At 48.1% G+C, this 24554-nt stretch overlaps 1 protein-coding gene across 1 annotated transcript in view; it reads left to right on the top strand.

The window, feature by feature from the left end:
• hydin (HYDIN axonemal central pair apparatus protein) overlaps nt 1–24554 on the top strand; it is a gene marked incomplete at both ends in the record, with an annotated part of 156030 nt that overhangs the window by 56715 nt on the left and 74761 nt on the right. Inside the window, 16 exons of the mRNA XM_080762251.1 lie at nt 50–150; nt 1341–1479; nt 3262–3426; nt 3889–4041; nt 10908–11146; nt 11369–11684; nt 12256–12507; nt 12590–12775; nt 12908–12931; nt 13066–13143; nt 13380–13457; nt 13540–13617; nt 13750–13881; nt 14302–14445; nt 19332–19478; nt 20116–20336. Of these exons, the coding sequence (XP_080618377.1) occupies nt 50–150; nt 1341–1479; nt 3262–3426; nt 3889–4041; nt 10908–11146; nt 11369–11684; nt 12256–12507; nt 12590–12775; nt 12908–12931; nt 13066–13143; nt 13380–13457; nt 13540–13617; nt 13750–13881; nt 14302–14445; nt 19332–19478; nt 20116–20336 (2453 nt within the window). The remainder of the gene's footprint in view (nt 1–49; nt 151–1340; nt 1480–3261; nt 3427–3888; nt 4042–10907; nt 11147–11368; nt 11685–12255; nt 12508–12589; nt 12776–12907; nt 12932–13065; nt 13144–13379; nt 13458–13539; nt 13618–13749; nt 13882–14301; nt 14446–19331; nt 19479–20115; nt 20337–24554) is intronic.

The raw sequence follows: 24554 nt of genomic DNA on the forward strand, positions 1-24554 counted from the left end.
TGTGTGTGTGTGTGTGTGTGTGTGTGTGCGTGCGTGCTCCTCTCTCTAGGTGACGTTGTGCTCCAACACAGTGCAGAGCTACAGGCTGGCGCTGGTGGTGGATGTAGAAGGTGTCGGGGAAGAAGTCCTGACTCTGCCAATAAACGCCAGGTCAGATTAACTAATTAGTATCAAGCAACTGTGTGTGAGAAACTGTGTGTGTGTGTGTGTGTGCAACCTGTGCATGTGTGTGCGTGCATGCGTGTGTGTGCCCGCCCGTGCGCACATTTCATGTTTGTTTGCGATCGGGTGTTGCGCTCTGAAAATAGCAGATCTACAAGCTCGTAGATATATTTTCAGCATGCAGCCAAGTGTGAATTCGGCCATTACGAGGCCATCAGGGCCTGCCATCGAGGCCCGCCAAAAGGCCCAGCCGTCTTTTCCAACAGGTGTGTGGTACCTGAGGTGGTAAGTAAGTAGCCTTGCCGAGCCATGAGGCCCATAGGGCAGGAGCCTATCTCCTGTTTCTGTAGCCATGAGGCCCATAGGGCAGGAGCCCATCTCCTGTTTCTGTAGCCATGAGGCCCATAGGGGCAGGAGCCTATCTCCTGTTTCTGTAGCCATGAGGCCCATAGGGCAGGAGCCTATCTCCTGTTTCTGTAGCCATGAGGCCCATAGGGCAGGAGCCTATCTCCTGTTTCTGTAGCCATGAGGCCCATAGGGCAGGAGCCTATCTCCTGTTTCTGTAGCCATGAGGCCCATAGGGGCAGGAGCCTATCTCCTGTTTCTGTAGCCATGAGGCCCATAGGGGCAGGAGCCTATCTCCTGTTTCTGTAGCCATGAGGCCCATAGGGGCAGGAGCCTATCTCCTGTTTCTGTAGCCATGAGGCCCATAGGGGCAGGAGCCCATCTCCTGTTTCTGTAGCCATGAGGCCCATAGGGGCAGGAGCCTATCTCCTGTTTCTGTAGCCATGAGGCCCATAGGGGCAGGAGCCTATCTCCTGTTTCTGTAGCCATGAGGCCCATAGGGGCAGGAGCCCATCTCCTGTTTCTGTAGCCATGAGGCCCATAGGGGCAGGAGCCTATCTCCTGTTTCTGTAGCCATGAGGCCCATAGGGGCAGGAGCCTATCTCCTGTTTCTGTAGCGTGAGGCAGCTTGATGTACAAGTACAACCCCGGACATGACGCTAGTATGTCACAGGGACTTATACCCCCAATCAAACCCTTGATGCTGTGATGACTCGTTTTCCAACAGGTGTGTGGTACCTGAGGTGGTGGTAGAGACTAACTCTGACTCGTTTCCAACAGGTGTGTGGTACCTGAGGTGGTGGTAGAGACTAACTCTGACTCGTTTCCAACAGGTGTGTGGTACCTGAGGTGGCGGTAGAGACTCCGGTGTTGGAGTTCCACAGGTGTTTCCTGGGTCATCCGTATCAACAGCTAGTGAGGCTGACCAACACCAGCAGCTCCCTGCCCGGCTGCTACGGCCTGCTGGACCAGGTTAACACCGTACACACACATGCACGCACACACACCTGCTGCTGACTGGCCTTGTGTACATGTCCGAATGCAATGCATAGGAATGGGAACGAAACTATAAAAGAGTGGAAGAGAGAATATTACATTGATTTTGAACTAAAATGAGAGCCTGCACTATAGCCGCGATACAGTGTATAGCACAATACGTCCAGACTCCTGCTAGTCCACGGCTGGTGGAGCTTTCACTTTGCATATTAACATGCAGGGTTAGAGCAGGGTCAAGCGTTATTCATAGTCTGGATTTCCGGTGGTGAGGTGACCACCGAACTACAACATGACGTCACTGAGCCGCGGTGAAGAGCAAACCACCGCCACCGCTCCAGCCCTTCTCTCTGTTTTTACTCAACGTTATTTCCGCTCCGGTGGTCACCTCACCACCGACGCGGTGGTCACCTCACCGCCGAGGTGGTCACCTCACCGCCGAAAATCCAGACTATGAATGAGCCTTTAACCCCAAAACACTAGGGTGGAGATCGTTAGTATGAAAGAAGGTTAGAACACAAATCACACAAATCAAGTACGCCCGCATTGCTTCTGCATCGGCTCTGTTTTCGTCAGGTCGACAGCTCGTCATCATAGCTGTTATTTTGCATGGCTGTGTTGTGAACACATACCGGGACAACACGACTCACCCAATGCCAATAATACTCACTGTAGTCTTATACCGTATATTACAATAATACTCACTGTAGTCTTATACCGTATACAGTAATAATACTCACTGTAGTCTTATACTGTATATTGCATCAAAACTTCTATCGAACGGGGCGGTCGTTAAAGTTGATAGCTGTTTCAACTTTCCCCCTCGTGTTTCTACTTTATTGAAATAATGTCATCCACATTGCATAGCCTATACTGTACTGCAGGCTTTGTTGACTGGATTTAGAAGACATTTTCAAGCTCTGGCTCTCGATCGATTATTTCTGTGGAGAAATCATTTAACATGCATCTGTGTGATGGGTGACCGGACAGCTTGCCCAATGCCCTCGCAGAGTGGAGTGGGTGTGGCTTAGTGAAGGGCTTAATATGATGTTTGTTTTGCAATGGCTCTCTCCACTAGGACCTTAGAGTATATATGACCCCTAAATGAATATGTATTTGACTGTGAGATATATTTTGTGTGAGCTTGCACCCTGTAAACATTAAATGCCACTGATAATGAATGTCAAGAATGTTTTTGTAAAAAAAAAGCATTTTGTACTTTTAATGTGAGCTACATTCATACTTTTACTTAAGTAATTGTCTAATTGGTCACTTTTACTTTTACCTAAGTAACATTCAAGTAGAATAACTGTACTTTTACTTAAGTAAAATATCTTTGTACTTTTTCCACCACTGTGTGCACGTGTGCGTGTGTGTGTGTGTGTGTGTGTGTGTGTGTGTGTGTGTGTGTGTGTGTGTGTGTGTGTGTGTGTGTGTGTGTGTGTGTGTGTGTGTGTGTGTGTGTGTGTGTGTGTGTGTGTGTGTGTGTGTGTGTGTGTGTGTGCGTGTGCGTGTGCGTGTGGGTGGGTGGGTGGGTGGATGTGTGCGTGTGTGTGCGTGTGTGTGTGCGCGCGCGCGTGTGCGTGTTTGTTTGTGCGTGTGTGTGCGTGCGTGTGCACGTGTGTTTGTGTGTTTGTGTGTGTGTGTGTGCGTGCGCGCACGCGTGTGTGTGTGTGCGTGTTTGTTTGTGCGTGCGTGTGTGTGTGTGTGTGTGTGTGTGTGTGTGTGTGTGTGTGTGTGTGTCTGTCTATCTGTGGGCAGGAGTACGAGGAGCGCCCAGCGGTGCTTTATGGCAGCGCTCACCCCAGAGGAGTCATTCCTCCATCCAGTTCAGTGGAGGTTCCCATATTCCTGCTGGCTCAGACTCTGGGCAGACTGCAGTACGCTGCACCCATCGCTGTGTTTGGCAGGACACAGGCACCCCTGGTCAGTGTGTGTGTGCGTGTGTGTGCGTGTGCGTGCGTGTGTGCGTCTGTGCGGTGGTAATGCACAGTGCTATTGCTGTTAGCTTCTTGGCACGAGCTACACAGTGCTTTCTTAACTATTAATTATTGAATGAAGCAATTGCTCTCAATCAATCTCCTCTCTTCTCCTCACCCCTTTTCCCCCCTCTTTTCCCTGTTTAGCTCTATGATGAGTTCCTGTTTTGACTATATAGTTGTGTCTCTAATTGTTTTGATGAATTGAAAATAGTGGGCCCGATTGTAAACAAGTGTAATGCTTTATGGTGTTGTCCACTCACTGTTAAAAGTTTTTGTATTGAGTTGTACTTGAAATGTACTGTAATTCTGCAAACTGTTAATAAATCCTCTCCTCTCCTCTCCTCTCCTCTCCTCTCCTCTCCCCTCCCCTCCCCTCCCCCCTCCCCTCCCCCCTCCCCTCATACAGGAGGTGGTTCTGTCATGTATCGGTCAGGGTCCAGCGGTTCATGTTCACACTCCTGAGCTGGACTTTGGCAGGATTCCAGTTCTGACGGACATCACCAGAACTCTTCTCCTGTCCAACCAGTCCCCCATCCCAGCCCACTTTACCGCTCGCACGGTGGGTCTCAATGTCTCTCACTCGCTCTTTCTCCCTGTCTCCCACACCCCACGCACACACACACACACACACACACACACACACACACACACACACACACGCACACACACACACACACGCACACAAACACTCATGCACCCACCACCACGCACACACATCCATCCAGCCTCTCAATCCCTTCAACAAAAACTCACTCCCCCTGCTCCTCTGATTAATTCATCCTCTCTAATTGAGTGTGTAATTAATGAGTTAACTGGTCCAATGCTTTGTTAGCTCCAGAGATAATGGGTTGCCAGTCCAATTGCAATCCATCCCCATAACAAATTACAGCTCGGCAAAGCCTGGCCGACCTCATTTTGCTTGGAGCTTTTTCACATTATATGAGTTGGTTAGAAAAGCCATTATGTCATGCCAGGACTCTCCTAAATCAATGCTACTTTATTTCTTTATTTCTTGTATATCACAAGAACGAAACCGTTGGAAAATGTTACTGCATGGGAACATCTACTCGTGTGTTTTATGCTGGACCTTTATTTATTTTTCGGAGGATACCATGAATGTTTTCATGACAGTATAGTGTAGAAGCTTATTTTATTTAATTGTTTTGCTCATTTTCAGCAACGCCCTGCACATAGAAACACACAGACAGACACACACATATTAAAACCTGGGAGCTGACCAGTACAACCACATAGTCTTATACTGTTAGTGTTTGCCACTAAGCAGCTCCACTGGCAGCAGTTGGGGGTTCAGTGCCTTGCTCAAGGGCACTTTAGCGGTGTTGGGTGAGTGATGACCAATCACTTCCCGACCCAGATGTTTCATGCCCGTCCGTGGAATCGAACCGGCAACCTTTCGGCAACAAGGGCGCTCCTCTAACCCTTAGGCCACCGCTGGCCCAAAACCGCTGCCTGTGTAAAGTTACATTCATCAGGACCAACCAGGGGGTCCTTGGGGGTCCCCAACCAGGGGGTCCTCGGGGGTCCCCAGCTAAATATGTGAATATAGCATACCGTGCGTCACGAGCTTGTACTTATTTATTTTTTTATCTCGAAAATATTATAAATCAACACAAATCGTCTCTTCCGGAGGACCCTATAGCTGGCACAAACAACACCTCTTCAGTTGAGGGTCAGAGAGGCCAAACACCAATCAATGTGGGCGTCCTTGAACGTGAAAGCGTTTGAGCGCCACTGCAGTGGTCATCTGTATGGGAAGTAGAGGTAAAGGTTGGCATTGTGCCTCCATGTGTCTTACTGCGACACGCAGGTTGGCATCGGCACCTTGGTTGGTAATCCAGTCTGGCAGTGTGCCGCGGGTTCGACTCCCGATCCACCTTGGCTGGTAATCCAGTCTGGCAGTGTGCCGCGGGTTCGACTCCCGATCCACCTTGGCTGGTAATCCAGTCTGGCAGTGTGCCGCTGGTTCGACTCCCGATCCACCTTGGCTGGTAATCCAGTCTGGCAGTGTGCCGCTGGTTCGACTCCCGATCCACCTTGGCTGGTAATCCAGTCTGGCAGTGTGCCGCGGGTTCGAATCCCGATCCCGACGGCCTTTACTGCATGTCTTCCCCCCCCATGTCTCTCCCTAATTCCTGTCAGCCTACTGTCTGTCCCTCAATAAAAATATATAGAATAAAGGCGAAAGCCACAAAAAACCCATTTAAAGCAGGTTGGCATCTTGCATGGCTATCTCCGTTGTTGCTGCGTGAACGACCGTGTGACTGTGAATCAGTGAATGCCAGGCGTCCAATCCGTCCATTATAAAACACTCATTCAAAAACTAGAAAATCTGCAATATAAATGCAGTCCATTTACAGTACCACGCTAACATGCTAGAAGGTCCTGGGTTCGATTCCCGGGGCACTGTGGGTGCTGGCGGCGTGTTTCCTCCTCCGCGTCATCAGTGCCCATACCCGAAGGCGGGGTTGACGAAATGGCCTTTCTGTGTGGAGTTTGCATGTTCTCCCTGTGTCCCCTAGGGTAGGTACCCTCACAAAAACATGCAGTAATCCTGGTCTCTAAACTGCCTCCCTCTGGCCAGCCGGGGCGCCTGATGGAGGGGAAAGGAACTGGTTGGAATAACGTGTTCCTTCCACGCGCTACGTCCAACCAGGGAAACTCTCCCCTGTCAGGTGTAAAGGAGCAACTTGGACACTCAGGCATGAAGGGAGCACGAGTTAAGTCCGTTGCTCTCCCCAGGTTGGCGGAGGGTGTGTAGAGCCCAGGATCACAGTAGATGATTGGCACAGGGGTGAAAAATGGGTTACAAAATCGTGGGATAAAAAATATATTTAAAAAAAAAGAACTTGGATGACTTCTCTTACACCCCCCTGATGTAGATGTTCTGTTTTAAAGGGTGAAATCAGTGAATCGAGAAGAATCGAGAAGAGGTTTTTATTTGTGAATGACTTATACAGGTACAGTACAAGCAGCGAAATGTTGGTGGAACTTGTTCCGCAGAACTTTTCCAACATAATAATACACTAATAATGAATTGGTAATTAAATCAGTGATTAAACTGAATGATGATAATTTAATTGCTCTTTAGTTTGACTGATTGATTTGAATAATCGTTCCATTTAAAGGTGCATTCCCAATAGGCCCTCTAGCGTCTTTTTTAGCCCCTATATATTAAGTGAATTGCCGTGTGTTGGTCGGATAATAAAGTCGTTAAATGAAAAGGTTGCTGCAGAAGAAGAAGAATGCACTGAGAAAAGGAACCAATGTGCGTTGATTTCATGAGCACGCAAAAAGAATTGTACTGAACATTTGCATTATTTAACCCATTTTAGGCGGGAACGGGAACCCCCTTTGGTGTTAGCATTATGTTATGCTTTAGCTATTTAAGAATAGCAAATCTACAAGCTCACAGCGCGCCACCGAGTGGCGCGCTATGAGCTTGTGGGTCTGCTATTTTAATATTTTAATATTTATTTCAGAAAACTGGAGGATTTAGAAGAATTGTATAAAATGTTGAGGTCAGGCTTAGATGAGTTAACATGATGTGTTTTCTAATCAAGCACAAGCACATCAAATTGAATCATCAGTGCTGCGTTGCTGCTTTCAGCACAGTCATCATTTTGAATAATGGTATTCCACTTATCTCGCTCTCTTGTATTCCTGGCACAGTAAATGAGGCGATAAACTCCAGCGCAACATGAGATCTACAGTTCATCATGTGTAGTGTTTCCTCCCCCCTAAAGAGCCTCTCCCCGCATAATGTTGGCCTCACCCCATCAGCGCTGCAACGCTGCTGGGATCCCCTGGGAGTAAAGCAGTGACTGGAACCGTTCCTCGATACTGCCCAAGCTGACATAGGCATTACCATATAACACACACACACGCATGCATGCATGCACGCATCACACGCATGCACGGCACGCGTCTCACACAATTGTATACTTGCAAGGACTTGCAAGTATACTTTTTAACATTTTTGAGTGAAGTCAAGTTTGGCGTGCCAAACAGTGCCGTCTACCAAAAATAGCAGGTCTACAAGAATAAATGTATATTGGTCTAATATGTAATCATAAACCAAATTCCAACCTGAATCTTTTCCTAACTGTAAGACTAACTCCCCGTATCTTTTCTAACCGAAAGAAAACACCCATATCCTTGTGAGGACCAGAAGATGGTCCTCATATTGTCTTATTTCTCTAATTCTATACCATAGACCAAGTATAGTAAATGCAAAGCACACACACACGGCGCGCATGCTCGCACGCACAAATGCACACACACACAAATGCACACACACACACACACACACACACACACACACACACACACACACACACACACAGACGGGTGATGTGACCCCGTCCTCTGTCTCCTCTAGAAGCCGTGCGGCAGCAGCAGCATGCAGGGTTGAAGGGAGGAGTTTCTCTCCCCATCGTTCTTCTCGGGCGTCAATCGATGCCGATGCTCCTAGAATTACATTACACTCCGCTCGATATCGGCTGGCAGAGAGAGAGAGAGACGATATCGGCTGGCAGAGAGAGAGAGAGAGACGCGCAAATAGACTTCATGCCTAAAGACCGCGGCCGCTGTTGTATAGGAGAAACTCATGCTTGCCACTTTCTTCTTCTTGTCATTGGAGTGGGACAGACGGCCTGTCAGGGTCTAACCTAAGGAAATCCGGTTCTTACCGAGCCTACTGCTGAGGTTTCATAATTGGGACAGACTGCCTGTCAGGGTCTAACCTAAGGAAATCCGGTTTTTACCGAGCCTACTGCTGAGGTTTCATAATTATGCTTTCACAAATCGGTCTCTGTCAAACATATATTAGGCGCAGTCGGTGAGACACACAGAGGAAGGATGTGTATGGTTTGCTTAGGTTGAACCACTGAGACGCTATATTTTTACCTATAGTTGACCGGAGTCCACCAGGGTTCTATGCTAGGGCCCTATCTTTTGTTCCCTCTACACCAAATATCTTTGCCCCCAGAATGGGGATGCTATGGTTCAAGTTGTTCAAATAAAAACATGACGTGATCTGTTTCCTGCAAAGCCAAGTGCAGTAGTATACATTTTTGGACACAGCGACTTATTTGTGTATCCCAAAAGTCAAGTGAATTTATCATACAACTACAGCTGTGGGTGCGGCTTCAGTTCAGGTGGATCACCACCCATCACCACCCACCAGGCAAACCAGGCATACTTAATGAACTGGTGGGGGTGTCCACATAAAAGCCTGAATACCTGATCGTGTTTTAGGGTGGAAAAAAATCGTGGCACTCCATCTTTAAGAGGCGAAACAGGCTGCAGAATTTAGTTCCAAACCCTGTGGACCTCCATGTGCTACAAAGATAATCGATGCTAATCAACCAGTGGGAAGTGACAGGTTTGAAGATTATTGTGATTTCAGTCACGTTGTCTCTGGACCGACGCACCCCCCCACCACGACCGCTGCACCTCCTCCCCCCTCCTCTTCTTGACCCCCCCCCCCCCTCCTCTTCACTATATGATCACACTCGTATCGACCCCTCCTCTTTGCTGAGAAAGTGATCTATGACTCTTAAATAAAGTCACTCACTGGCCAATTGGTGCATGTTTTCATTTGCACGCACGCACGCACGCACGAGGCGCACGCATCCGCCTCGTTGACGGCAGACTGTTGGGCGAGCGCTGGCGCTTTGGCATGGGGGGGGGGTCATTCCCTGATGAAGGCTTAACCACCGAAACGTTGGATTCATTCCTGTCTTACCTGCTGTCCTAATACAGTATTGGCACTCTGGCTGTTGGCGTGTGCGTCCACCCTCTTGTTTTTTCAACATTTCCTCTACAGTTTTCTCCCGTGTGCCGGCACCGCCACAAGGACGTTGGTGTGCGTTAGCTTCTTTGTACACAGTATGGGGGGGTCAGATCAACATGGAATGAATTCTGTACTTATAAGCAGCATGTCTTGAGTGTACAGGGTTCGATGAGGTCAGATCAACATAATGGAATGTCAGAACAGGTCAGCTCCATATACAGTACATGGAGATCTAAGGGTGGTAGCGGGGACATTCTCTGGAGTGTACACTAGGGGTCCTTGACATAAACATATTTGAGACTGACTGACATAGAAACATGGGCTTTTCAGAAAACTGTCAAGATTTAGAATACATTTGTAGAATCGAGCTCAGGTCGAAATGGGTTTAAGTAAAATATGTGAGTACTTTTCCCACCACTGATTGTGACCCTCGACCAGTGACCCTCACATGCAGTACCATGAGCAGAGCAGGAGGGAGATCAGGCCAGCTGAGTTGAACGGGACTCGCAAGACGAACTTAAAAGATTTACGTCTGTTTTCTCATTAGATTATAGGCCTTATTCAAATAAATGCCATCGCTTACTGATCCATAGAGCAGGGAAATGAAACGTTGCATCTCGTTTCATCTTCTGTATGGACCCAATTAACTTGGAAACCTAAACCAAACATGAAATTAACTGTATTTTAGTTGTACTGGATCTCTCCTTCACTAGACCGGTAGACCCTAACATTAATATTCTAGTTTTTATTTGTTGACTAAATTGGCAATATTTAGTGTTAGTTTTAGTCGTCATACTTTTCATTTAGTTTTTGTCGATGAAAATGATTCGTCGTAGTTTTAGTCGACGAAATCAACACTGTGTCACACACACACACTCTTTCTCTCTCTCTCTTTTGGTTCAGCTCCGTACCAAGTCTCTGTCTATCTCTCTTTGTGTTCAGCTCCGTACCAAGTCTCTGTCTCTCTCTCTTGTGTTCAGCTCCGTACCAAGTCTCTCTCTCTCTCTCTTTGTGTACAGCTCCGTACCAAGTCTCTGTCTCTCTCTCTTTGTGTTCAGCTCCGTACCAAGTCTCTCTCTCTCTCTCTCTTTTGGTTCAGCTCCGTACCAAGTCTCTGTCTCTCTCTCTTTGTGTTCAGCTCCGTACCAAGTCTCTCTCTCTCTCTCTTTGTGTTCAGCTCCGTACCAAGTCTCTGTCTCTCTCTCTTTGTGTTCAGCTCCGTACCAAGTCTCTGTCTCTCTCTCTTTGTGTTCAGCTCCGTACCAAGTCTCTCTCTCTCTCTCTTTGTGTTCAGCTCCGTACCAAGTCTCTGTCTCTCTCTCTCTTTGTGTTCAGCTCCGTACCAAGTCTCTGTCTCTCTCTCTTTTGGTTCAGCTCCGTACCAAGTCTCTGTCTCTCTCTCTTTGTGTTCAGCTCCGTACCAAGTCTCTCTCTCTCTCTCTCTTTGTGTTCAGCTCCGTACCAAGTCTCTCTCTCTCTCTCTCTTTGTGTTCAGCTCCATACCAAGTCTCTGTCTCTCTCTCTCTTTGTGTTCAGCTCCGTACCAAGTCTCTCTCTCTCTTTTGGTTCAGCTCCGTACCAAGTCTCTGTCTCTCTCTCTTTTGGTTCAGCTCCGTACCAAGTCCCTGTGGCGTGTGGAGCCCAGCGAGGGGACTGTGCCCCCAGAGGGACAGTTGGAGCTCAGCCTGGTGGCACACCTGAAAGACACGCTTCTGTTCCAGGACAGGCTGCAGCTGGCCGTGCAGGACGGCCAGACGCACGCCGTCCCCCTGTCCGCCACCGGCGCCGGCACCACCATCGTGAGCGACCGGCCCTTCGGCCCCAGCCTCGACCTGGGGACACACTTCAGGTTAGAACGGCGTCCAAACGGCTCCAATCCCAAATGTTTACCTCTGACATCACAAACGGTGGGAAAGGTATACAAATGACATTGTCTCCTTTTCCCTTTGTCTCCTGAAGCCAGGGGCCATGTCAGTACCACTTCAGGTGTCTCCCTTTCCCTTTGTCTCCTAAAGCCAGGGGCCATGTCAGTACCACTTCAGGTGTCTCCCTTTCCCTTTGTCTCCTAAAGCCAGGGGCCATGTCAGTACCACTTCAGGCTGACCAACCGTGGCCAGCGTTTACACCGCCTGTACTGGGCGTCCGACGACTCCCCTCTGTTCCCCGGTCGAGCCCCGCTGTCCATCAAGACCTCCCGAGAGGAAAACATCACCTCCCTGCCGTCCATCACGCCGTCGCGGAGGGGGAAGGCTCCCGGCCGGGGGTCCCTGGCCAGCTCCGCTATCAGGGACAGGTCCGCCGTGTTCAGCCTCAGCCCCTCTCGCGTGGAGCTGTTCCCAGGATGCTCTGTGGACATGGTGCTGACGGGATCCTCGGACACGCCAAAGGTAAAGAAAACACCAACAGCCGTACACGGTACAAACACACTCTCCCATCAGCACGTTTGTTTTCTGGTCAGTGCTAGATCGGACTTAAAGGGAAACTACCGGTAGGTAACATTTAAAAATTGTGTACATGCAAATATTTTAGCCCACATTATCCTCATCCATTGTATTATTGTGCTGGTGTGTTTCCTTGCAGAAAGACACGTCCCTATGGCTGTATTTTGTTCCACTGTCGATTTAAAAAAAAATAGCAGACCTACAAGCTCGTATCGCGCCACTCGGTGGCGCGATATGAGCTTGTAGATCTGCTATTTTTCAGTAGCTAAAGCACGACATGATGCTAACACCAAAATGGGTGCCCGGTCAGAATGGGTTAATTGATCGGGCCATAAAAGTGTCAAACTTGTTCTGTGCTCGTTAGAGCTCTCTCCAATCAATGACAGCATTTGATGCCTGTCAGAGACGGGAGTGTGTCGTAACCCAACAGTGGTCAAGTTGTGTTTACCTGTGATGGCGAGTGCCTGCTCAGAAGGTACATAAATAGATGGTACTTCTATCTTCTCTGTACCAACAGGTGGTGCGTGAGCGTCTGGTGTGCCATGCCGTCCTGGGCCACCAGGGGCGCTACGAGCACATCATGACGGCGGACATCACCTGCTGCTTTGTGACTCCCGTGCTGAGCTTCTCCTCCAGGCAGCTCAGCTTCTACGTGGAGAAGGTTGGTCATAATGTTCTTGTCCTCCACCAGGACCCAACCTTCTACGTGGAGAAGGTTGGTCATAATGTTCTTGTCCTCTACCAGGACCCAACCTTCTACGTGGAGAAGGTTGGTCATAATGTTCTTGTCCTACCAGGACCCAACCTTCTACGTGGAGAAGGTTGGTCATAATGTTCTTGTCCTCCACCAGGACCCAACCTTCTACGTGGAGAAGGTTGGTCATAATGTTCTTGTCCTCTACCAGGACCCAACCTTCTACGTGGAGAAGGTTGGTCATAATGTTCTTGTCCTCTACCAGGACCCAACCTTCTACGTGGAGAAGGTTGGTCATAATGTTCTTGTCCTCCACCAGGACCCAACCTTCTACGTGGAGAAGGTTGGTCATAATGTTCTTGTCCTACCAGGACCCAACCTTCTACGTGGAGAAGGTTGGTCATAATGTTCTTGTCCTACCAGGACCCAACCTTCTACGTGGAGAAGGTTGGTCATAATGTTCTTGTCCTACCAGGACCCAACCTTCTACGTGGAGAAGGTTGGTCATAATGTTCATGTCCTACCAGGACCCAACCTTCTACGTGGAGAAGGTTGGTCATAATGTTCTTGTCCTCCACCAGGACCCAACCTTCTACGTGGAGAAGGTTGGTCATAATGTTCTTGTCCTACCAGGAGCCAACCTTCTACGTGGAGAAGGTTGGTCATAATGTTCTTGTCCTCTACCAGGACCCAACCTTCTACGTGGAGAAGGTTGGTCATAATGTTCTTGTCCTACCAGGACCCAACCTTCTACGTGGAGAAGGTTGGTCATAATGTTCTTGTCCTACCAGGACCCAACCTTCTACGTGGAGAAGGTTGGTCATAATGTTCTTGTCCTACCAGGACCCAACCTTCTACGTGGAGAAGGTTGGTCATAATGTTCTTGTCCTACCAGGACCCAACCTTCTACGTGGAGAAGGTTGGTCATAATGTTCTTGTCCTACCAGGACCCAACCTTCTACGTGGAGAAGGTTGGTCATAATGTTCTTGTCCTCTACCAGGACCCAACCTTCTACATGGAGAAGGTTGGTCATAATGTTCTTGTCCTACCAGGACCCAACCTTCTACGTGGAGAAGGTTGGTCATAATGTTCTTGTCCTCCACCAGGACCCAACCTTCTACGTGGAGAAGGTTGGTCATAATGTTCTTGTCCTCTACCAGGACCCAACCTTCTACGTGGAGAAGGTTGGTCATAATGTTCTTGTCCTACCAGGACCCAACCTTCTACGTGGAGAAGGTTGGTCATAATGTTCTTGTCCTACCAGGACCCAACCTTCTACATGGAGAAGGTTGGTCATAATGTTCTTCTTCTACCAGGACCCAACCTTCTACGTGGAGAAGGTTGGTCATAATGTTCTTGTCCTCTACCAGGACCCAACCTTCTACATGGAGAAGGTTGGTCATAATGTTCTTGTCCTCTACCAGGACCCAACCTTCTACGTGGAGAAGGTTGGTCACTTTCAATCTGCGGTGCTTATCTTGGCATGTTTACAATGTTTTTCTAAAATATTCCATTTATTTATTCATTCATTTTTTTGCTCACAACATGTTGCATCTGTGCATTGCATTGTGAGCTCATATGTTTTAACTAGTTTCGAAATATGGTTTAACCATTTAAACCATATAATACTCTAATAGCAGACCCCCTTGGCCCCCTCCTTTTTTCCCTTTAGATCATAATCTCTCTACTGTAAGCTCTCGTAGATGTCCTATTTTCACTGAATGTTTGTCTATTATTACATTCACAGGTTCATGTGGTTATGTGGTTAAGCGCTTAACTCTGCATTATAGCATATCAACATTGTGAAAATGTAGCCATTAAGGGCCGGACACTGTAGGTTTATGTATTATTCTATTGGTATTTCCCAGGTCCCAGGAACAAGTCTAGTGCCGCTGTATGAGAAGCTGGTCTTGAAGAACGTGTCGTCCTTGCCTCTGACCATGGATCTGTCCCTGACCCAGCCTTTTTCTCTGTGTGACACTCTGGGAGACCCCACGCCAGTCACTACTAAGGTACAATACACCCTAAGACCCCACACCAGTCACCACTAAGGTACAACACACCCTAAGACCCCACGCCAGTCACCACTAAGATACAATACACCCTAAGACCCCACGCCAGTCACCACTAAGGTCCAACACACCCTAAGACCCCACACCAGTCACCACTAAGATACAATACACCCTAAGACCCCACACCAGTCACCACTAAGGTACAATACACCCTAAGACCCCACACAGTCACCACTAAGATACAATACACCCTAAGACCCCACACAGTCACCACTAAGGTACAATACACCCTAAGACCCCACGCCAGTCACCTCTAAGGTACAACACACCCTAAGACCCCACGCCAGTCACCACTAAGGTACAATACACCCTAAGACCCCACACCAGTCACCACTAAGGTACAACACACCCTAAGACCCCACGCCAGTCACCACTACGGTACAATACACCCTAAGACCCCACGCCAGTCACCACTAAGGTACAATACACCCTAAGACCCCACGCCAGTCACCACTACGGTACAATACACCCTAAGACCCCACGCCAGTCACCACTAAGGTACAATACACCCTAAGACCCCACACCAGTCACCACTAAGGTACAATACACCCTAAGACCCCACGCCAGTCACCACTAAGGTACAATACACCCTAAGACCCCACGCCAGTCACCACTAAGGTACAATACACCCTAAGACCCCACGCCAGTCACCACTACGGTACAATACACCCTAAGACCCCACGCCAGTCACCACTAAGGTACAATACACCCTAAGACCCCACGCCAATCACCACTAAGGTACAATACACCCTAAGACCCCACACAGTCACCACTAAGGTACAATACACCCTAAGACCCCACACAGTCACCACTAAGGTACAATACACCCTAAGACCCCACACAGTCACCACTAAGGTACAATACACCCTAAGACCCCACGCCAGTCACCACTAAGGTACAATACACCCTAAGACCCCACACAGTCACCACTAAGGTACAATACACCCTAAGACCCCACGCCAGTCACCACTAAGGTACAATACACCCTAAGACCCCACACCAGTCACCACTAAGGTACAATACACCCTAAGACCCCACACAGTCACCACTAAGGTACAATACACCCTAAGACCCCACACAGTCACCACTAAGGTACAATACACCCTAAGACCCCACACAGTCACCACTAAGATACAATACACCCTAAGACCCCACACAGTCACCACTAAGGTACAATACACCCTAAGACCCCACACAGTCACCACTAAGGTACAATACACCCTAAGACCCCACACAGTCACCACTAAGGTACAATACACCCTAAGACCCCACACCAGTCACCACTAAGGTACAATACACCCTAAGACCCCACACAGTCACCACTAAGGTACAATACACCCTAAGACCCCACGCCAGTCACCACTAAGGTACAACACACCCTAAGACCCCACGCCAGAGTATTTCTACATTTTTTAAAGTATTGATACTTTAAAAAAAAAAGTAAAACATGTGAGTACTTTCCCCCACTGCAAGGTAGTACCGTACCCTCCACCCCTCCGTTAGGGGTTAGTCTTACAGTACCCTCCACCCCTCCGTTAGGGGTTAGTCTTACAGTACCCTCCACCCCTCCGTTAGGGGTTAGTCTTACAGTACCCTCCACCCCTCCGTTAGGGGTTAGTCTTACAGTACCCTCCACCCCTCCGTTAGGGGTTAGTCTTACAGTACCCTCCACCCCTCCGTTAGGGGTTAGTCTTACAGTACCCTCCACCCCTCCGTTAGGGGTTAGTCTTACAGTACCCTCCACCCCTCCGTTAGGGGTTAGTCTTACAGTACCCTCCACCCCTCCGTTAGGGGTTAGTCTTACAGTACCCTCCACCCCTCCGTTAGGGGTTAGTCTTAGTTTCAAGGTAGTACAGTACCCTCCACCCCTCCGTTAGGGGTTAGTCTTAGTTTCCACTGACAATAAAGGGATGTTAAAATCCACTCAACGTAGCAAGCAGGCTGGAATCTATATCTGCCTTTCTGTAACACCTCACCCTATGATATCTCACCTGAGGTTCCATTTCAATCCTGTCACACATCCATGGTTATTTTCACCGTATACCTACTAGTGTCAATAGAAATAGAATTAAACTCTGGACTACCAGATTAGCCTCCTTGGAGAATTTGAAGTCATGCTTCATCTTTCACTGTAACCTGATATGCGCTGAGCTGCTATCATCATCAGTGCTTTCTCCGCACTGCACATCCTAAATCCGACATAAACCTTAGACGGGTGTTTAACAGTAGGAGACGGTAAATCGATTAATCTTAGGTGGGTGTTGAACAGTAGAAGATGGTGAGATTAACTTTAGACGGGTATTTTACAGTATAGAGAGAGAGTGCGAAGGTGCTTCCAATTTAGAAAAGCATGTATAATTATTATATCGGATCATAATTCTAACATCCCAAGAAATCACAAACTTCAAGCCCCTTAAAGTTGTGCAAATGTACTGTGAATTTGTGATGAATATAAGCCTGTGCCCAGGGGGGGGGGGGGGGGGGGGGGGTAACTTTCTAAATGAGATTTCTCAGCAGGCTGGCGGCTCTGCATGCGCTCGCTGCATGGGGGCTTTCAAGGTTAGGTGTGTATGAAATATCACCGTTTTCTCTACCTTTGATAGGATTAGCATGCTAGCAGTTCAATTCACAGAACCACGTATACTACCCGACCGTACCGGCTCTGATTTTCATATCAAGGGTTTTGGAACTATGGGTTACCTCAGACGACGTACAGTACACATTTGGGCCGGTGGCTCCCTGATAGATCTCCACACACACACACAAACATTAAGCTGTATTTTAAGAATATGTACCTGGCCCCAAAAATATTGTTTTGTTCATACTGTATACCAGAGGTTTTCAACCAGTGGTCCGTGGACCACCGGTGGTCCTTGAGGGGGTTCCAGGTGGTTCCCAGCTAAATTATGCAGAGTTGGTATAACCAAATGGACCCTTAAATAACTTTAACTCCTGAGAGTGTAAAATGTAACCAAATGGACCCATTTGGTTACAGGTACATCCTAAAGCAGCCTAAAGGCCAATATAATATTTGGTTCTATAGTGAATCAGCTGCCTTTAATATAAGGCCTTATTAGAGGCAGAAATGGCTAAAAGCATCTAACTACAGTATCAACCATCAAGCTATTTACTTTGACTGCAAAAGTCATGCAATTCTTCAATACATTTTCTGCACCAGGAAAGTGCAGACAGTGTCCCCAGTGTTTACAGGTAGGAACCTCAAAGCAACCAGAAGAATATGTTAAAATAGGCTTGTATTGTGAATCAGCAGGATTTTATAGGCCATTTGTTTCCGAGTCACTTCTAATCTAACTCTAACTCTCTTTCAAACCCCACATTGATCTCACCCTAAAGAAAACCTACGGCAGTTTGTGTTCATTATACCCCTTCATCAACTGCTTTTCATTCGAAGTAAGGAAACGAATCATTAACCAAGTACTACTCCCCATTATAGATTACGCTGACATAGTCTATCAGAATACCACAGAAACCATTCTCAAACCTCTAAACGTACTAAATAACTCACTATGCCGATTTGTACTGAGATGCCCATACCAAACACACCACTGTTCCTTATACAGCTCACTTGACTGGCTGCAGCCTAAGGCAAGAAGACAACTTCACTGGTACCAATTCCTATTCAAATGTGTGCACCTCAACTGCCCTCCATACCTGAAACAGTCACTGGTACTATATACATCTCCATACCCACTTAGAAATACTCAACATCCCTACTTTTCTATTCCCAGAAGAATATTCTCTGAATCCGGACGCAGGTCATTCCATTACAAAGCCCCATTTGACTGGAACAACCTTCCCCTTTCTCTCAGATCTGTGACCTCTCCCGGCCGCTTCAGGACTTCTCTTTATTCACACCTCAAAACAACCTGTTCAACCTGTTCATGCTACTAACACTGCCCATACTGCTGTTTACCCCTGACCCCTGTTTCAAATCACTGTACTGTACTAGTCTCAATATGCTTGTCCAAGAAGAGTTGGGGGATGGGGGAGTGGGTGGGAGAGAATGAGCAAGCAAACTGTATCTGTACATGTCTGTATTGTCTATCGCCCACTGTCTATTTGTGTAACTGCACTGTAATGTATGTAATGTTTTTCCCTGTATACGGGACCCCCTCTAAAACGAGATGCTGCATCTCAAGGGGCTATCCTTTCAATAAATTCTGACCAAATTCTGAGTCACTTCTAATCCTGATATAAGATAAGTATGATGTAAAAAAACAGTAGCTAGAAAATGTCAGGGGATTTTCTTGGAACTCCCTCTTTCAGATAAGAGTTTTTTATTGCCTTTGCACTGCAGTAAACGTAAAACTCAGGACAATCCATTTAATGAAGGGGAGTCAGGGGACATCCTAAAGATATGAAAAAACGATGTCCCATTTTGTTATACCCTGGGCAGTGTGAATTCTTTCACAATATTTTGATTTAGTCTGGGAGTTTTTTGTTGTTGTTGGTCATAGTTTCAAACTCACTTTGGTCTGTCCCTGTCTCCGTTCAGGTCATGTTCCTGGAGGCTGACTCACTTTGGTCTGTCCCTGTCTCCGTTCAGGTCATGTTCCTGGAGGCTGACTCACTTTGGTCTGTCCCTGTCTCCGTTCAGGTCATGTTCCTGGAGGCTGACTCACTTTGGTCTGTCCCTGTCTCCGTTCAGGTCATGTTCCTGGAGGCTGACTCACTTTGGTCTGTCCCTGTCTCCGTTCAGGTCATGTTCCTGGAGGCTGGCTGACTCACTTTGGTCTGTCCCTGTCTCCGTTCAGGTCATGTTCCTGGAGGCTGACTCACTTTGGTCTGTCCCTGTCTCCGTTCAGGTCATGGCCCTGGAGGCTGACTCACTTTGGTCTGTCCCTGTCTCCGTTCAGGTCATGTTCCTGGAGGCTGGGATGCAAGCTGAGGTGTGGGCGCGCTTCAACCCGGCTTATTATCGCCACGATTTGGAGTCGCGTGTGGCAAACGAGGTTCGATTCATACCGCTTTTTTTTTCTCTCCATACAGGTTGGCCTTCCTTTGATAACATTGTTCTGACAAAGTAGGCTTTATTAAAATGAGATATGATAATCTTTGGTTCTAATAGCTTCTGCCCTGCACTTATAATTGCCTTTATGGATCAGTCGGTGCATAATTGGATGGTCACATGGTCCTTCTTCACAGGCAGAGTCTAAATGACTGTTTCCCAAACAATAGGTCATTTCTATGGGTCACGAGTAACTCAATATCCCTTCATTGTTTTGTTCCCTACATTGAGTTATTATTAACCCATTTAGGCCAGACGTCGAAAAAAAACCACAAAAAAAAAACCTTATGTTTGTCATGTCAAGAACCCCAAAAATTATATGTAATATGCTGCCTCTGCCCCCCCATCTGAAAATGTGTTGTTCCAGGGACCTCCCCATGAAGCAAAGATTTTAGTTAAAATGTTCACTCTGTAATAATATATATTCAAAGATTTGAGGCACATTTTTCAAAAAATAGCAGACCTACAAGTTCATAGCGCGGCACTCGGTGCTTGTAGATCTGCTATTTTCCCGCCCAGAATGGGTTAAGCGACACATTGTATGCTTCTTATTCTCTCCATTCTCTGCTCTTTCCACACAGCTCCTCCAGGTGTGCTACAGGGAACACCCCCAGCGGGACATGGTGGGGCTCCACGGGGAGGTCCATTTCCCCAACCTCCACTTCTCCTCCGCCTGCCTGGACTTTGGCTGTGTGCTCAACTGCACCGAGACCCAGAGAGAGCTCACGCTCACCAACTGTTCCCCGCTGCCCGTGGCCTACCACTGGACCTTCCTGGTGGACCACAAGCAATACCTTATAAGGTACTGTACCCGTTACCGAGATGAAATGAGCACTGGTGTAAACTGCAGTGGTTCCCAAACTGTGGTGCGTGCAGGAGATAGGCTCCTGCCCTATGGGCCTCATGGCTACAGAAACAGGAGATAGGCTCCTGCCCTATGGGCCTCATGGCTACAGAAACAGGAGATAGGCTCCTGCCCTATGGGCCTCATGGCTACAGAAACAGGAAATAGGCTCCTGCCCTATGGGACTCATGGCTACAGAAACAGGAGATAGGCTCCTGCCCTATGGGCCTCATGGCTACAGAAACAGGAGATAGGCTCCTGCCCTATGGGCCTCATGGCTACAGAAACAGGAGATAGGCTCCTGCCCTATGGGCCTCATGGCTACAGAAACAGGAGATAGGCTACTGCCCTATGGGCCTCATGGCTACAGAAACAGGAGATAGGCTCCTGCCCTATGGGCCTCATGGCTACAGAAACAGGAGATAGGCTACTGCCCTATGGGCCTCATGGCTACAGAAACAGGAGATAGGCTCCTGCCCCTATGGGCCTCATGGCTACAGAAACAGGAGATAGGCTCCTGCCCCTATGGGCCTCATGGCTACAGAAACAGGAGATAGGCTCCTGCCCCTATGGGCCTCAAGGCTACAGAAACAGGAGATAGGCTCCTGCCCTATGGGCCTCATGGCTACAGAAACAGGAGATAGGCTCCTGCCCAACCTACATTCAAATTCAACTGGTTATACAGAGTCACAATAAACATTTGCTCCAGACAGTGGTCACCCCCCTGGAAGGTAGAATTGGGATCAATTCAAAGGGCTTTATTGGCATGAGAAAACATACGTTTACATTGCCAAAGCAGAAAGCACAATACAGCAATATTGGGCACAATATGTTTTTGTGCCCGGAGTTCCAGGGCCAGCTGGCTGAGGGGGCATCTCTCTAGAGTTTCGCTGTGTGTGAGTGCTTTGTTATGGAGTGCATCTAGGTCACTTTCTTTTAGGTGGTTGTAGAACTTAAGTGCTCTCTTTTTTATTTTGATTATGAGTGGGTATCGTCCTAATTCTGCCCTGCATGCATTATTTGGTGTTTTTCGCTGGGTACGGAGAATGGATTTGCAGAATTCTGTGTGTATAGGGTCTCGGTTTGGTGTTCATCCCATTTTCAAGGTCATGGTTTGCTAATGGTCCCCAGATCTCACAACCATAGAGGGAAATTGGTTCTATCACTGAGTCCAGTATTTTAAGCCAGGTTTTAATTGGGATGTCTATTTTGATGTTTCTTTTGATAGCATAGGGGATCACTGGCCGCCTTTTGCTTATCTCTATGTAAATGTCCTTATGTGTGACTCAGGAAAGAAGGCTCAGAACAAAAGGTAGTATAAACGACAGCCATCACCCTAGGGGTGACCCCTGAGAGGGTCTCAGATCGACACCCATGTAGGAACAGCCATCACCCTAGGGGTGACCCCTGAGAGGGTCTCAGATCCACACCCATGTAGGAACAGCCATCACCCTAAGGGTGACCCCTGAGAGGGTCTCAGATCCACACCCATGTAGGAACAGCCATCACCCTAGGGGTGACCCCTGAGAGGGTCTCAGATCCACACCCATGTAGGAACAGCCATCACCCTAAGGGTGACCCCTGAGAGGGTCTCAGATCGACACCCATGTAGGGTGACAACAAGATGAGCACACAGGAACACACATTATGCTTATGAAATATGTAGAATTCTCTTTCAGATTCCACACAAGTAAACAGCCTAAAATAGCTTTGCCTTGGAGTGCATGCAGGCTCAATGAAACACCCTAGCAGTTATGTTAAGAACAGGACCTTGACTAATTCTCAGCCCCAAACCAACATTTAGAGCGATCTCTGTGCTGCAGATCAGTGTAGCAGTTATGATTCGCCTTGGTAGACAACATGGCAAGGATTTTTATTTGGCACATTTCCTCGATTACAAAGTCACCCCAGGAGAATAATACTATGCAGTCTGCTGTGTTAAACTAGGACTTGGAACCGAAACAGGGTTTTGTTTTTTTCAGCTCGTCACCACATGACGGGGGGATGCTCCCATGAGAACCCCCATATATCTCCTCCAATGAAGAGGGACATTTCTCATTGGGTACCAAATGAAATGGAAATAATTAGAGAAAAAACTCTGTTCTGTTCTATCTGTGTCATGCCCCTGGCATTTCTTTTAGGAATACTTTTTTACACAAAGCGCACTATATCGAGCTGCACAGCACTCACGGGCAAGAGCCGAGTTGACCTCATACTTTATATGGAAGCGGGAGCAGGCGGAGGAGAGAAGCATCGTCCCAGCCCATAACTTTAACCCCAAGTAGGAGCCAAGTCCATTATAAGGTCCCTTGAGGGAAGCCAAGTCTACTGATTCTGTACCCGTTGCACACGACGACAGGCCGTTCGTCCACGTCCACCAGCCTGGCCTCGGCTAACCTCCTCCACATCACAACGACAGGCTGTTCGTTTCACCAGCCTGGCCTCGGCTAACCTCCTCCACATCACAACGACAGGCTGTTCGTTTCCCCAGCCTGGCCTCGGCTAACCTCCTCCACATCACAACGACAGGCTGTTCGTTTCACCAGCCTGGCCTCGGCTAACCTCCTCCACATCACAACGACAGGCTGTTCGTTTCACCAGCCTGGCCTCGGCTAACCTCCTCCACATCACAACGACAGGCCGTTCGTTTCACCAGCCTGGCCTCGGCTAACCTCCTCCACATCACAACGACAGGCTGTTCGTTTCACCAGCCTGGCCTCGGCTAACCTCCTCCACATCACAACGACAGGCTGTTCGTTTCACCAGCCTCATGGCCTCGGCTAACCTCCTCCACATCACAACGACAGGCTGTTCGTTTCACCAGCCTGGCCTCGGCTAACCTCCTCCACATCACAACGACAGGCCGTTCGTTTCACCAGCCTGGCCTCGGCTAACCTCCTCCACATCACAACGACAGGCCGTTCGTTTCACCAGCCTGGCCTCGGCTAACCTCCTCCACATCACAACGACAGGCTGTTCGTTTCACCAGCCTGGCCTCGGCTAACCTCCTCCACATCACAACGACAGGCTGTTCGTTTCACCAGCCTGGCCTCGGCTAACCTCCTCCACATCACAACGACAGGCCGTTCGTTTCACCAGCCTGGCCTCGGCTAACCTCCTCCACATCACAACGACATGCAGGCTGTTCGTTTCACCAGCCTGGCCTCGGCTAACCTCCTCCACATCACAACGACAGGCTGTTCGTTTCACCGGCCTGGCCTCGGCTAACCTCCTCCACATCACAACGACAGGCTGTTCGTTTCACCAGCCTGGCCTCAGCTAACCTCCTCCACATCACAACGACAGGCTGTTCGTTTCACCAGCCTGGCCTCGGCTAACCTCCTCCACATCAAGGTTGTGAATACCTTAGAGTATAATACGTCTCTCTTAAGGTGAATACCACAGCAGTCCATCCCTCCTCGGCTCGATTTATCACCCCTTCCTCTTTTTTCTTAATTTATCTTTGCCTACTTTCTTTTCACCTCCACCCTTCTCCCTCTGAATTAATGTTTTCTTCTTACACTTCCTAGTGTTGCCAGATTTTGTGAGAGAGATAAGCAACTAGGTAGGCTATATGAAAACAAGTCCAAAAGAAGCGTCTCTAGTCCACATGGCTACACTGGATGTTTGGAAATGGCTGATTTACAAGCTCCGGTGTGAGCTTATAGATCTGCTATTTTCTTCTTCTTCTTCTTTTCAGGTACAGGGCTCACAAAAGAAGATGGTTCTCAGAATGTTTGAGAACTATAGGTTTAAACAACATTTAGGAAACAAGCCTGAATAAGTACAGTAACTAGACTTAAGAAAAAGGTCCCAAGAAACACAACCGGCAATTATACCAATATTTATGAGCATCTTTACAGAAAGAACAAGCTCAACATTGCTTAGCCCATTCTGACCTGAGATCAGATTCATACGAGGTTTCCACTGGACAACACACTGGTCTGATGAACCCATTCTGACCTGAGATCAGATTCTAAAAAATGTCAGTCGTTCTTCGATTTTTCAAAAATAGCAGACCTACAAGCTCGTAGCGCGCCACTCGGTGGCGCGCTATGAGCTTGTAGATCTGCTGTTTTTCAATAGCTAAAGCATAACATGATGCTAACACCAAAACGGGTTCCCGATCAGAATGGGTTAGACATGGCAACACAGCTCTCTCTCTCTCTCTCTCTC

Source organism: Protomyctophum bolini (assembly GCF_963924005.1).
Source record: "Protomyctophum bolini genome assembly, chromosome: 4".
Lineage (NCBI taxonomy): Eukaryota > Metazoa > Chordata > Actinopteri > Myctophiformes > Myctophidae > Protomyctophum > Protomyctophum bolini.